The sequence below is a fragment of the Thamnophis elegans genome, chromosome 3 (assembly GCF_009769535.1).
Source record: "Thamnophis elegans isolate rThaEle1 chromosome 3, rThaEle1.pri, whole genome shotgun sequence".
In the NCBI taxonomy this organism is placed as follows: Eukaryota; Metazoa; Chordata; class Lepidosauria; order Squamata; family Colubridae; genus Thamnophis; species Thamnophis elegans.
In genome coordinates, this window is record NC_045543.1 from 37,979,966 (window position 1) to 37,995,239 (window position 15,274).

Below are 15,274 nucleotides of genomic sequence, written 5' to 3' on the forward strand. Positions count from 1 at the left end.
ATAAGTACACAAGTAGTAATGATATAAAGGATATTAGAATAGAATAACAGAGGTGGAAGGGGCCTTGAGGTCATTTAGCCCAACCCATGCCCAAGTAGGAGATCCTACACTATTTCTGATAGATGGCAGTCCAGTCTTGAAAGCTTCCTGTGATTAAGCTCCCACAGCTGGTTGATTGTTCTCATGGTCAGAAAATTTCTCCTTATTTCTAGGTTGAATCTCTCCTTGATCAGTTTCCATCCATTATTCCTTGTCTGGCCTTCAGGTGCTTTGAAAAATAGCTTGATCCCCTCCCCTCCTCTCTGTGGCAGTCCTTCAAGTATTGGAACACTGCTATCATATCTCCCCTGGTTCTTTTCTTCACTAGACTAGTCATGACCAATTCCTGTAACTGTTCGTCATATGTTTTAACCTCCAGTCCCCTAATCATCTTGGTTGCTCTTCTGTGAACTCTTTCTAGAGTTTCAACATCTTTTTTTATAGTGTGGTGACCAAACTGGATGCAGTATTCTAGGTGTGGTCTTAGTAAGGCTTTTTAGAGTGATATTATGCTGCCAATTACCTCCAACAGACCTATTAGATCCCACAGAGTAGGCCTCCTCCGAATCCCATCTACCGGCCAATGCCGATTGGCTACCACCCGGAGGAGGGCCTTCTCTGTGGCTGCTCCGGCCCTCTGGAACGAGCTCCCTGTGGAGATTCGGACCCTCACCACTCTTCAGGCCTTCCGCAAAGCCCTTAAAACCTGGCTGTTCCGACAGGCCTGGGGCTGACGAGTTCCCGCCCCCGCTCGAACTGTATGGCTGTTGATTGTTTTTAAATTATTTTTGTTGTTGCTTGTTTGTCGTTTTTCCCCTTGTTTGTATTCCCTCCCTTTGATTTGTTAGCCGCACTGAGTCCCTCCGGGAATAGGGCGGCATATAAGTGCAATAAAATAAAATAAAATAAAATAAAATTAGTATCTCACATGATCTTGATTGAATCCCTCTGTTAATGCAATTTAGGATTGAATTGGCTTTTTTGGCTGCTCCTGCACACTGTTGGCTTATATTTAATAGGTTGTCCACTAAGACTCCAAGACCCCTCTCACAGTTACTGCTATTAAGCCTGGTTTCTCACAATATGTGTACTTTGGGGTTTTCTTGCCTAAGTGTAAGACTTTTCTCTACATTGAATATCATTTTGCTAGTTATGGCCCAGTGTTAAAGTCTGTCAAGAACCATTTGGATCTTGAGCCTATCACCTAGGGTGTTCACTATTCCTGCCAGGTTAGTGTCATCTGCAAATTTGATAAGTTCCCTTTCTATTCCTTCATCTAAGTCATCTTGGGTCCTGGTGATTTGTATTCATCAAGATCAGATGGGTGTTCTGTCAGTTCAGAACCTGTTTAACCTTTAACCTGTTCAGTTAAAGCTTATTTTAACTTTTATTTCTAGTCTGTCTTTTACAGATGTTTTTGATAGGTTGTGCTATAGTTTCTTTTTGGGTGAAGGCCAATGCAAAGAATGAGTTAAACATCTCTGCTTTCTCTCTGTTGCCTGTTACTTCCTTGCCATTTTCTCTCTTTAGTGGGCTGACTGTTTCCTTGATTTTTTTCTTGTTATTTATATGTTGAAAAAAACTTTTTTTTATTGTCACAAGTCTTTCTTTATTCTGAGCCTTTGCTTTCCTGACTTTATCTTTGCAGATTCTGGCTATCTGCTCATATTCTGCCTTAGTTATGTGTCCCTTTTGTACTAGCCTTTGTTGTCCTTTAGTTTATCAGAGATATCTTTGTGGATTTCTTATTTTTCTTTTTCAGTTGTATTGTGCTGGACTGGACTTTTATGATCATATTTTTCAGTTTCCCAAGTTTCTTGAGTTGTTTTCCCCTTTAGGATTCTCATCCAAAATTTTTCATCCAAAATCTTTCCAAAGTTTTCTCTGAGTTTGTTAAAATCAACTCTTTTAAAATCTAAGACTCTGATATGATTGTGTTTTATTGCTTGTATTTACATTATGTTGAATTCCAGTATGACATGGTCACTCTCACACAACGCCCCTGCAGTTTCAACTCCCTTTATAGCTTCTTCTCTGTTTGTGAGAATTAGGTCCAGTACAGCTGTCCCTCTAGTTCCCTTTTCTACATTTTGGACAACAAAGTTGTCACCTAGGTTTGTCAAGAACCTATTCAATTTCTCACTTAGTGTAGAATTAGTCTTCCAGTTGAAATCAGGATAATTGAAGTCCCCCATTGTAGTGTGTTTCCTACAAATATTTGTTAATTTGTTAGCAAAAAGTATATCTATTCTTTTCTGCTTGGTTGTGGTGTACACCTATGGCCATATCATTCTTTCTTTCTTTTATATTGACCCATATGCATTTTAGGAGGCTTTCGCCTTTAGTTTCATGAATTTCTGTAGCAATGTAATGGTCTTTTACATGTAGTGCAACTCCACCTCCTCTTTTAAGGGGACTTTTATATTTTATATAAAATATTTTAGAAGCTGTATCTTTTCTAATAAATAATACTCTGTGGCAGTAGGGATTAGTAGTGAAGACATGCATTTAATATGGGCCAATCTCTCTCGTTATTTACTTTAGAAATGTCTCACTAAATAATATGATTCTATAAAACCTATTACTTTTAAAGCTTTTTAAAAAAAATCTGCCATTTGTGAACATATATATTCATATATTACATACATTATATTCAGTTTCAAAGATTATAAATAGGATGAACAATTTTCAGGGCAGGAGGGTCTACTTTGTTTTTTATTAAAAACAGGGAAACACCACCACCCCCAAAAAAAATTCTGGAGAGAGGAAATAGAATTAAAGGATTCTAAGCTCAGCAATTGTTCAACTCTTCACTTGAAATAAAGCTAATCGTCTTTCTAACTAACAAGCAAATCCTTTTAATATGCGAAATATTTTCCATTCAACAATTTAGAGTGAAGATAAAGTTCTTGCTATTGCTGTTAAATAACTGAGAATGTATTGTAAATCACCCCATGTTCTGCCTCCTATATCCACAATATATTAACCTTCCTAAATTTGGAAGAGTCAGTTTGCAACAGAGAAGCAATGTGGCCTTAGCCCATTAATTTTCATTTTCCCACTTATCACCCTCCTTTTATATTTTATATTAGTATTTTAAAATTAAGAGGGCTAAAGCCGTACACTTAAAATTTGTTTCTGCGCTGTACAAATACATACTGAAAATGATAACTCACATTATCAAATGCTTCCTCATATGCACTCCCTCCCCATTTTATTCAGGTAAACAAGCCAATCTCAGAAATAATGACTATGCACACTCTTATGCAAATCCTCATATGTAGATTGGGGTGAAAAAATGGGGTTTTCTTCCATAATGCATGCAGTTCCTATGCCTCTCTATCCTTTGAAGCCACTTAGTAGTCTTCAAAAGCACCACTATCACAAGGGATATTTTCAGAAGAAAGAGAGACCTACCGGCCAGACAGCAAGAAGGACAAACGATCTATGGATGTCTTGCCCTCCACAGCATAGGTTTGATCTTTGGCCAAAGGCAAGACCTGTTCTTCACAGCACTTGATTATTTCTTTATAAGTTTGGAGAGGCACTTGCAAAGGCTGGCAAATTTGTTTGTACAGGAGATCAAATTCTTCAGAAAATGTGTCTTTATGGAGTTGGTAAATTAAATGTGCTAGCTGAAACAAGCAGATCAGAAATAAAAGCACATTCCAAATGACGATGTCCAATCCACAAGCGTTGAGCCATCCCCATACAACAGAGCAAAGAAAGCCAATGAACAACAACCCAAAAATATAGATGGCACCAAAGATTCCACTACCTCCCATATAGCCAAGGAGGAAGAATAAATTAGCGAGGTGATAGGCTGCTCCTTCCATAAAGTATTTCCAGTTCTCACACAAAACCGGATTAAAAATTATCCGATCCAAAAGTGTATTTTCTTCATTCATTTTCCTGTAACTTCTATACCTAACTCACTTTGAAATTAACGGAATACACAGAAACCAATTCCTATTCCTACACCTCTATGGAGATTTTAGAGGGACATTTCTCAAATTATGTATTTGCATCCAACAACTCGTGAAGTTCTTTTCCACAAATTGCAATACCCAGTGTTCCTCGTGGGATTTAAGACCTTGATGCTGATGAACTTGTAGAAGCATAAGAAATTCAATCCTGGAAGCACCTTTTGAGAACTGGAGTGGAAAATTCAAGAGTAGCTAAGAGAGTTTGCAGCTTGTTTTCTCCCCTGCCTTGAAATAAATTAAAATAGACACAGTGAAAGAGCAGCAGGGAGGGCTAAAGGGGTGGGGAAGACAAGCAGAGGGCACTAGTGTTTAATTTGGAATGTATAGCACTAAGGCATGCAAAGAAGAGAGAGGCGCTACATAGATAACCATGTTTGGAATTGAAATCCAAGAAGCAAAGGCTAGAACGGGAAGAGAGAGCTGCCAGACATTTGCCACTTAAGATAACTCCGAGAACTAGATTACAGAGTATTGTTTGTGAATATTGCACAGAGTTTTCAGTTTGTTCTCAGATACACTTTTATCACCAAGAGTATTTTTACATAGAGAAGGGGGAAGGGGGAGTTCATTATTACAACTATAAGCTATAAATTAAGAGACCAAAAGGGATTTGAATAAGTATCTTTTATACCATCATACCGAAAGAGTGATATGGTGGCCTAGTGGTGAAGACGCTCACCTCCCACTTGGAAGGTTGAGGGTTCAATTCGAAGTAGTGGCAATTATTTCTCTCCTAGGGCAACAAGAAAAACTATCTCCTGCGAACTCTGTGCCGCGTCAGGAAGGCCAGTAAACTCTCAGCTTTATCCAGTCACTCAGACTCTACCCCAAATTAAGGGATTATAAGATTGTAAAAAGGGAGTGGTATATAATAATACAGAAGAGGCAGACAGCTGGGATACTTAAGAAAATATCAGCAGAAAACTAGGGAAGGACAATTCCTTTTCTGAAATTGAAGCTGGTTTCTCCCACCCCAAGTAATTTATGATTAAAATGAGAAGATTGTCTTCAATTAATTGATAATACATTAAATGAGGCAGGTAAGAAGTTTGGTGTCCAATTTTCCATTTGAATTGGTGTACCTTATATTCAGTTGTCTTCCATTTGGGTAAATATCAGCTATAGAAAGAAAATATTGTCTTTATAGTACTTTCTAGGTTTGCTGGCTCCCTTGTTCTATGAAATACTTTGAATCTAATCCTGGCAACATGGGTCCAGAAATAGGGGCAAGGTTTGTGAATGTGCTGCATCTTGCATAGTGCATACCATATTCTTTCTTTCTTTACTCTCCAGTATGCGTTCTTCTCTCTCTAATTCTAAATCGAATTTTGGATTAAATCTAATTCAAACAAACATATTAGTAACCGGGTTTGAAGCACTCTGGCACAGTACAAAAGGAACAATTCTCCCTACCCATAACTGCATAATTTTTGTCAAATCTGTTCTGTACTCAGTGGAAAGTTTGTTTCGTCATTGTTGTTTAATTATCAGAACTTTGTGATAATTGCTTCGGGATGGCACCAGTGTATTCTTTTTCCAATGCAGTGAGATGAAGTGACTTTTATATGAAATGCTAATCTTTTTCAGCTATTCCACTTATGCAAACTTTTACTTACCAATTTATTTAAACTGTGATTTAAAAGAAATTGCAAACTATGTTGGGGAAAAAATTAAAAAGAATAGTGTTGTACCCACTGCATTTATTGGGTGAACTTTGATAAAACCAAAATTCATCAGCACTTGGGAGAATTTTAAACCCATTTAAAATTTCAATGTTTGTCCTACCCTTAGAAGTACATCCTCCTTATCAATCCCACTGAAAGGTCATAAGCATGTGTTTCATCAAATATATCCAATTACATATTATCTTCATAATTTGTTACTGCTTGGCAGCATGAGCCAAAATAACAAGAATAAAAACATAAATATTTCTTTAGGCTTGCAGTTGGGGAAAGGAGAACAAGAAAGTTAAACAACGAAAATAAAATAGCTCAAGGTATTTTTATATGATTTTTTATTAAAATGTTTTTAAAAGATTAAAAACTAGTGCAAAGTATTATAAAGAAGAAAAAGAGAAAGCAAGCAAAGAGAAAACAAAAAGTGCAAAAAAAGAGAAAAAAGTTGAATTAGGAAAGAAAAAAGATACAAAGTAGCTTCAAATGTTCTTCACTTATTTAACCTGTCTAAGTTACATCATACTTTTTGTCTATAATCTATCCTGACTAATCATGAAAACTATAAAGTCCCACCCCCCATTTTTATGCAAAAAGTTCATAAGGTTTCCAGAGTGCCAAAATGTAGTGTGTCTTTTCTGTAATCAAAGAAGTGCATTGTATCAAGGAAGTCCTCAGGAAATAATGGAATTATTAGACTAGAATCTCTATCATCTGCCTATCTTCTGCCCATCTGGTTGCCTTATACTCCATTACCTCTGTAGGGTGAGGAGAACACAGGGCAGCAGTGCCAGTTGGATGGTGTGGAAAATGGAGCACTGAGCAGCAGGGAGGCTAGACAGCCATGGCAAATGGAGTGCAGGGCTGCTCGGGTGAGCAGAGCGCAAGACAGCAGGGTTGGCAAGATGAACCAAGTACAGAGTGGCAGACACAGCTGGGGCTTTGCACTGTGGTGCTGCGGTGGCCGGTTGTGGCATGGGGCTTGAGGTGGGTCTCCTTGGTAGTGGCGCTAGGCTGAAGTAGAAGCCTGGGAGCAGGGGCAGCAGGCTGAGATTGCTGAGAACCCTGGCCATTTGGTCAGCACCAGTGCTGCTGTCACGATCAAGGAGTGCCAGTTGCATGATGGTCAAAAGGGCAGAGATGGTGGAGGACTCAAAGAGTCCCTGCCAGCATGTGTTCAAAATTCCTAAGTGTGGGCAGGCTGACAAGCACCTGAATGTCGATCAGATGACCATGGGATGATATAACAGCTTTAGTCTACAAATCAGTATATGAACCTGAAGGAAGCAGAATGACTTCCAAAGATACTCGGATGAATAGGGGAATATTTTAATGCAAGCTAGTTTTAGTCAGAGTACCATTTTGTTATGGGGCTTAAAAGATACTAGATTAGAAATGAGACGACCACAACTTCTATTTTAGGCACAAAAAGCAACTGGAGGAATTTGGGCTAACTGTAATCACTCTCAATTAAGAAAGTACTGCCCAGAAAAGGTAAAGGGTAGTATTGTCATAGTGCAATTTTTCATGCAAAAAATATATAATGGGCCATTCTACTTCTCCTCTCACACTGGTGAAGGCCTCCAGAACAATGCTACCAGGAGCTGCCTCAATGAGTATGACCAGGCAACTGATAACATTAAGTTCCAGGCAAAAATTCAAGGTTTATAAAGGAGGTTAATGTGACTTGAAGATACAGTACAGGGTCAGAATACTCGATCAGGGTATATTAGTATTTATAGTCTCTTAACTGCTTGCCTTAAAGAAGTATGAAGGAAAGTAAGTCCTTTTAGACAGCTGTTGCAACCTGGATGTCTGTGAGAATGTGTTTGGATTACTCAATGCACTCTACAGGGAGCTGCCCTTAAAGATCATCTAGAACAACCGATCCAGAATGCAGCAGCAGAGTAAGTTAGCCCATGTAACACCTTTGCTGTGCAAGCTGCGCTGGCTTTCAGTTTTGTTCTGGGTACTAAACAAAGTGCTGCTTATTAGCTTTAAAGTTCTATTTCAGCGCTCCAAACCTTTCCAGGCCCGGGAGGGGGAATTGTGAGTGTCAGGCACAGGCGCAAACTCACAACTCCATTTGCATGCAAGCGGAAGGCGTTCGAAGCTCCACTCATGCAGAGTGCTTGTGTGAATAGTTTTGCAAGAGTACAAGTTCCCTCTGCTCAAGTGTCCTCCACTCATAAAAGCGGAGCTTTGCATCCAAGCGCATGGGCCCACTGCTCATGCAAGTGGAGCTTCACGTGACAGCTTGTCCACTGCTTGCATGGTCCAGTTTCTAACAGGCTGTGATCCGATAGTGGGCTGCAGCCTGGGGTTGGAGACCCCTGGTCTATACTTTTCCCTAAGAACTTCTATTGGTCCTACCAGGTCAGAGAGAGTAGGTCCTAAATATTGCTATCTGATGGAAGCTAGGTAGTGTGCCTTTTTTATGGAGTCTCTTCCCTAAATAACACTGAAATTCAGCAGTCCTCTACCAAAGTCCATTTTATATTACTCCAGATTGGTGGCTAGGGATAACTGTCTTACTTAAGGAGATTCCAGTAAAATGTTAGGCAATTCTTAATGGTGGGAGAAGGTGGTCAAATCTTCTTTGCTTGTTCTATTAGAAACTGGACAGAATGTTTTAATTTGTATTATTGCACTAAACAGGGGGCTGGACTTGATGACTTAAATGGCTTTTTCCAAATCCTTCATGCTTTTAAATTAAGATGTGAGCAATTATTCTGCCACTTTAATAGTCTTCAGGAAACTGAACAAAACTCAATCTATGCAGACAAGTGTATTAATTCAACAAAATTACCTGTATTCAGACCAAATTGCTTTATTGCTTGCATTTATAATATTTTATGTACAGGAAAGAAACAATCCTCTATTTAAATTAGAACTTTAAATACTAAGAATAATTTATTATCACAATTTTCCAAATTCAAAGAATCAATTAAGGCAATATATTGATGTGATTTTAAAACTTATTTTAAATATTTTTCTCCATCTTCTCATACAAAAACATCAAAAAGCAATTCAACCAGTTGTGGAAGTTAAGTTTCCAAATATCCACAGTAAATCACCTAAAAGAAAAAGAAAAAAAAAAGAAACAATTTGACTAACTATATACTACTTAAACTTTCCTTCCCGTAAGTTTTAATTTAAGTGCATCATAGATCAACAATTTCTGAACCATTTGAGGTACATCAAATAGGTTGACTTACAGAATGCATCCCAAATCCAGGACCCATGACTCCCGTGGAATTAAATTTGGCAAATTTTATAAAACATTTCATAACATAAAATGTATTATAAAAGTTTATTACATGATGCAAAATTTATACACAGAATTTTTGCTAATTGCTGAAAGAAATCATCAAAAATTCTGATTCTTATGTTTATTTGTATATATTCAAACCCAAATCATATTCAGGATCTTGTTATTGTTTACAGAAAAAATGATCATGCATTTGAACATTTAAGTTAAATGACTCTCCTCCCTTTCCAACCCCTCCCTCCAGATTTTAAAGGAACATAAAAAATCTTGTAGTGTTTTTGTCAAACATTTAACATGTTTTATTACCATTCTTACAAATCTTGCAAAGTTTATTCCATTTCATGGAGAGAGTATTACTCTTTGTATCTGCCCTTGGGTTAAGGCAGGGTATGCTATGTTAATTGAGGGTCCATGCAGTATGTGGTATTTTATGAGCTTGTTACTTTAATTGATGGTTGATGTGTATATGATAATGGTTTGGACTATGCATGCGAACATTTTTCCAATTAATCCTATTGTGTGGAGCCTTAGATCTTAGAAGCAGTATGCAAATGTTTTTAGCGGACAAAAAATATAAGTTAAACATATTTTCTATAGTATTTCTATAGTATTTAGCAAAAAGATGGCAACAACTAGGATAACACAGGAGATTGGTCCTGCAGTTTCTTCAATGGAGAAAGGGAAGAAGCAGGCCTCTGACAAGCCAAAAAAAATCAATGTATAAATTAGTTAGAATTAAAATAGAAGAAGGACCACAGAATACTGGGGGCATAAATTGATTTTTTTTTTCTTTATGGTTAATATATTTTCAGGTTTTTCTAAATTCACAAATTAGCAGCAGGATGTGAATCCTATGGTGGGGCTATCATACGTCATTAGATATGTGTAGGACAATCTCTTTTCATTTTGTTGTTGATAGAAATAAAAATGAGAATACTCTGTTATTGGGAAATAGCTTTTAAGCCTTTGGAAAATAGCATTTTTGGAACATATTCCTGCAGACAAAAAGTGACAAAATTCATTGATGACATATTCTTAATCCCTTTTTATATTCCTAAAGTGTATATTAAAAGTGACTCAATCTGTGAGGATGCAGCCAATGTACCATTGATGATAACCTTGAATTTATGTGTTATTAAGTAGAATATGTGTATAACAAAAGTATAATATTATACTCCCCCTACAAAAATAACAGATCTTAGTAAAAATACTTGGCTCATTCCATTTAATTGTGCCAAGTCCTATTTCCAACTAGTAGAAATAGAACAAATAAAACGTAAGGAGCTATTTCATCCATAAATTAGGATATCTATATTTCTGGAGAAATTAAAGAATTTTAGGCTTAAAAAGGAAAATAAGAAAGATTGCTAGAAAATATGATTAAGAGAAGAAGAAACTCTATTTAGTTTCACTGCAGCAAAACAAGGCTATTTTAGATTTTCAAACTAAAATTAAGATTTCCAAAACAAATTTCAATGACAAATTGGAAACAGGAAGAATATACATTACACATATTACAGATTATGCATGTTTCGCACCCATAAAAGTTTCTATACTCACAAATGCAGTGGAAATTGCTAGAAAATTATATTTTTCCCATATTTTTTTTTATTAAGTCACATTTTGGTAAATAGTAATTTAGTCACCTACCTATGAGAGATTCCAATATATGACTCATCTTGTTCATATCTTAAAACCCAAAGCTCTCATGCACTCCTTGTGAGCTTCAATAAGATGGCCACAGTTTTCTTCTCCTTTTTCGATGATGCTGCAACACAACATTTCCTCTTTAAGTATTTCACAAATCAAGGCCTCAACTAAGTTGATAAGCACTGGACTTCAGCTCTGACTAACTGTAATACTACTATGTTACCAAGTTGTTCTCCTTCCCTTATCCAAGTCATTTAATACAGTCAGATCTTATTTTAATTGCTTTACTGGCATATAAAATACACTGGTGACAAGGTTGTATTCTCTCCTTTCTTATTCAACGTTTATGCTTAAATAATCATGAGGAAGCTAGATCCTGAAGAATCAAAAATCAGAGTAAAAATTGGAGGCAGATATACCAATGATCTTCAATATGCTGATGATACAACTCTCCACTCAGAAAGCAAAGGAAGTTTGGAACTTCTGATCAAGAAAATCAAAGAAGTGAAAATTTTGGTCTCTTTCTAAACATCAAAAAGACCAAACTCATGACCACTGAAAGGAAAGGAAACCTCAAAATAATAATTGATGGCGAAGAGATAGAATGTGTGAAAAAAAAACAACCCTCCTAGGATCGCAGTACACTCAAAGCTGTGAATGGAGCCTGGAAACAAAACATCTGATTGCAATGGATCGCACAATGATAAACATGAGCCAAATATGAAAAAGCAAGGACATCAGTCTGGCAACCAAATGTAGATTAGTCCACTCTATTGTGTTCACTGTAGCTACCTATGCTTGGACCTTAAAAAAGCAAGACAGGTAGAAAATCAACTTGTTTGAGCTATGGTGTTGGAGGGCTCCTACATATTCCTTGGACAGCAAAGGTACTAATAAGGAAATCACAGAACGTGTAACACCAGACATGTCACTGGAAGACAAAATCACAAAAGTGCATCTCACTTATTTTGGCCATATCATGCAGGGAAATTCATTAGAGAATGCAATTATGTTTGGAAGAGTTTAGCGACAAAAGAAAACCAAGCCAAAGAACAAGGTTGCTGGGCACCATCAAAGCTGACACTAACCAGAGCATAGTACTAAAAAAAGTAGTACAAGATTGGAAGATATGGAGAGACCTGGCCCATAGAATTGCCAAGAGTAGGACATGACAGAATGGATAACATCATCATCACTGGCAAACAGAAAAAGCAGAACCATTTTAAGATTTGAAGAGACTGGTACAGAAGAGGGGCTTCTTGTTCCTTTTCTTTTTGGCTCTTTTTTGCACCTGAAAAAATGCCTTTCAGTTGCTTTTGTACTTTGTGAAAAGAGTATTTAATTTTTTCACTCAATTATATGTAACATTGAATAAAACACAATTCAACCCTAGTGAAATTAAATTACTATGAGTTGAAGAACTCACCAACACAGGTGTTAGTATGAATTACATGTTTATTTTTATACTTTCCCTGAACAGTGTATGCAAGATGGGCTTACCTGTTGTGTAGGTCTACATACTCTTGAGCAAAAGTTTATTATACTATCTTAAATTAGTATGGCAGCAACAGATTTGATTTTGGATACTGATGCATCAAGTTGCTTCCAGGATTTATCAACTTAATGTATTTATATAAGCTTGAAGATGGTTCAGAATTTTCCATTGGATAAAAATTTTGCTACTTCAATATTGATGTAAGCCACTAGACCAAAACATGTAGAAGTGATAGTTGTAATTGCTATGGGGACCTTTTTAAACCCAATTTATGGGTTACTTATAGGACCCATCTGTCCTGAATGATCTCTACCCCATTCAGCAGAAGGGCATGCTCTGGGTACCACCACTCATGGAGGATTGACTGGAAGAGCCCAGCAACAGAGACTTTTCTGCCACGATACCTGCCCTTTGTAACAATATCTCCTTAGATTAGCCCTATCTCTACTGACCTTATGTAAGGCCCTGAAAACTGGATGCCTAAGTGTGGGGCCCTGGGCATTGGACAGAGTCCATTTCCTGTCTTGATATTGTTTTATGATGCTCAGTTGCTGTGTTTTATTTTATATACTGTGTGTTTTATCTTATTGCGAGATGTCTACTCACATGTGTAAGATAAATGGCTTTATAAATTGAATAAAAACCAAACAAACTTGAAAAACTCAATCTGTTTTGAGTTTTGAAATATTTTCTTGGGAGGTACCAATGACCACCTCAAAATAGCTGCCAAAGAGCTACACTGATTTACAGAATTGCTGACATTTAGGCATGGTTGCTAACAAAGGCCTCATTTTTAATAGAATACTTCACACTCAGTTGATTTCCCCATTATAGAGAATTCTTGTTATATGCAGTAGTTGCATTCTATAAAGTTGCTGAATTAGTGAATACCAACTGGGAACATTTGTTGGGTGACTCAATTTTTTGTTCTTCAGTATGGTTTCAAAAGCATCATGAGTATTGATTTTGCAAATGCATTTTAGTGAGAAGATAAATCTGCAATATGGAACCTACAAATAACAAAAATCAACTGTAAAATATTTTTCAACATTAACCTGGGCCACCCTAACAACATATGGATTTTTATTTTTAAAAACATACACATATACACAGAAACAATATCCAGAATCATTATACAGTTCTAGATTTCTGAAATGAATAAAATTAATTTAACATGAAGAAATTTAAGACATGGAAGCAAGTTGTATTAAACAGCAGAAGAGAGTGGGACTTGAGGTCTGAAGAAAGAAAATGAAGCAAACAATGCCAAAGAGGTTCACAGCCGCCCACAACTCTTTAGCAAATAGTTATCCAAAGTGACCTTATTGTTTATGAAGCAGCACAGTTAGTGCACTACAATCCCAAAAGCAAAACAATGCAAATATTAGTGATGCTAAAGGATAAGGGGAAATATATCTAATTTTACCAGTTCCTCCTAAAACTTTAGGGTTTAGGAAACTGGGAAGTTTCTTCCTAGAACAGTGCCCCCCCCCCCAACCTTTTGAGCACCAGGGACAGGTTCCACAGAGAAAGACTTTTCCACAGCCCAGAGGGGGTTGGTTTTACATGGTGCCTGCATCCTGTGAATGAGGCTTTGTTTGTTTGTGTGGACTGGTTGCTGGCATGTTGCGGAGCGGGGCTAGTCCACGGACTGGAGGTTACAAACCCTTGTCCTAGAACACCAATAAAACTGGAAAAAATAAAAGGATGGATGGACAGACGGACAGAGATGTAGATGTATATATAGAAATATATATGTTTCTCAATCACCTTTTAAAATAATGGGTGGTAGCTGCCTTCCTTTTTCTAGAGGAGATTAAAAGGAGATAATTCTGCATCTAGCAGGCTTCTTTTTCCAGATAGTGAGAGGTCTGGGACAGTGAGAAGACAGATTATTTAATTCCATTATTTTTTAAACTGGCAGTTGTTGGAATTAAGCAGTTTCTGTCCAGGAACATAGAGATCTTATTCTGGCTAAAGGGAAATAAAAACCACTAGTACAACTGCTTCAGGAAAGATTGGGAGACTTCCGCAATTTTGCAGGAAGAGGTTAAAATCTGGGTTCATATAGAAAAGAGAAACTTCTTCCCTTGATTAGTCCTCTGGTTTGGTTGGGAGCAAAACAGGGCATAGACACATAGATTCACCAAACAGCAGAATATCCCCTTGCTGTATTTCTGCTCTTTATGCTGGAGACTGTGGTATTGCGCAAGACACTCGCAAAACATTTGTAAAGGAGAAACTTAGCCTTCAACTGCTGCCATCAGGGAACAACTGGGACAAACCACCTACTAGCCATTTCCTGACGTTGGGCCAGACTGGAAGAAGCGCTTAAAAACACCCGGGGGGGGGGGATTGTTTCTGTAGTTCGGCTACTTCGATACCGTTTGCCGACGCGCAAAACTGTCCCTCGCTGCCCACGCACGCTTCCCACATGTCACGGCGAGCTCCCTAGTTTACCCACGTGCCCTTTCTCCCGTAACCCCCCGTTACCCACCAAGCGTCGCGCGCCTGCTTTGTCTCGGGGCAGGCGCAACACGGCTTCAACGAAGGCGGCGGCTTTTGCTCCGCCTGAGCTGGGGCTTGGAGACCCGCCGGATCGCAGGAGGCCAGGTTCGACATCCCTTCTATTTGCGCATGCGCACAAGCCTACGGGGAAGGACAATCTCAGATTTCCGCCGTCGCCACTAGGTTACGATACTCCCAGCCACGTTTGTGACGTAACATCGCCAATGTTCCATATATGTAAACCGTGAACTGCAGAATAAGCCAAGATCGAGCAGAGGATGAAGAAGTTTCTTAATGCGGTGAAACCTCTTTTGATGGAGGCCAACGAGGCATTGAAAACTACTGATCAACTTGTTTACGGCAGATTGTGTCTAACGATCCCCGAAATAGCCGAGCCGCAAATAAATCCTTTTAGTTTTTTAGTTTTAAGTTTGTTATTCCTTTTGATCTATGATTCCCCCCCTCCCCCCGTTTTCCCTTACTTTTTTCTTTTATTCTCTAAGGAGCTGTCAACTAGGTCAGGTGGACTTTCGAACTACTGTATAGATTCAAATACCAGCTTCGTTGTTTGAATTGCACTCTTGAAATATATGCTTTTATTGAGGTAATGCCCGTAAAAGTCTGCTAGGTGGCAGCAGAATGTTATAATAAG

At 37.9% G+C, this 15,274-nt stretch overlaps 2 protein-coding genes across 2 annotated transcripts in view; both read right to left on the reverse strand.

Annotated features, from left to right (window-relative positions):
- The window catches only part of POPDC2 (popeye domain containing 2), a 30,315-nt gene extending 26,368 nt beyond the window's left edge, over positions 1 to 3,947 (reverse strand). The window contains exon 1 of the mRNA XM_032212735.1: positions 3,457 to 3,947. Within this exon, the coding sequence (XP_032068626.1) occupies positions 3,457 to 3,947 (491 nt within the window). The remainder of the gene's footprint in view (positions 1 to 3,456) is intronic.
- Positions 3,948 to 8,489: 4,542 nt separating this feature from the next.
- Positions 8,490 to 14,763, reverse strand: LOC116506766 (cytochrome c oxidase copper chaperone). Its single transcript, XM_032214666.1, has 3 exons — positions 14,612 to 14,763; positions 10,620 to 10,737; positions 8,490 to 8,775 (listed from the first exon to the last, which is right to left on the reverse strand). Exons 1-2 carry the CDS (start codon positions 14,734 to 14,736, stop codon positions 10,653 to 10,655), a joined length of 210 nt encoding a protein of 69 aa, XP_032070557.1. The 5' UTR covers positions 14,737 to 14,763; the 3' UTR covers positions 8,490 to 8,775; positions 10,620 to 10,652.
- Between the last annotated feature and the right edge of the window lie 511 nt (positions 14,764 to 15,274).

Coding starts and splice junctions, on each gene's coding strand:
- LOC116506766 (XM_032214666.1), bottom strand. CDS start 14,736: ATGTCGAACCTGGCCTCCTGCGATCCGGCGGGTCTCCAAGCCCCAGCT. Junction 10,738..14,611: donor AAGCAGGCGCGCGACGCTTG/GTGGGTAACGGG, acceptor GTTGTGTTGCAG/CATCATCGAAAAAGGAGAAG.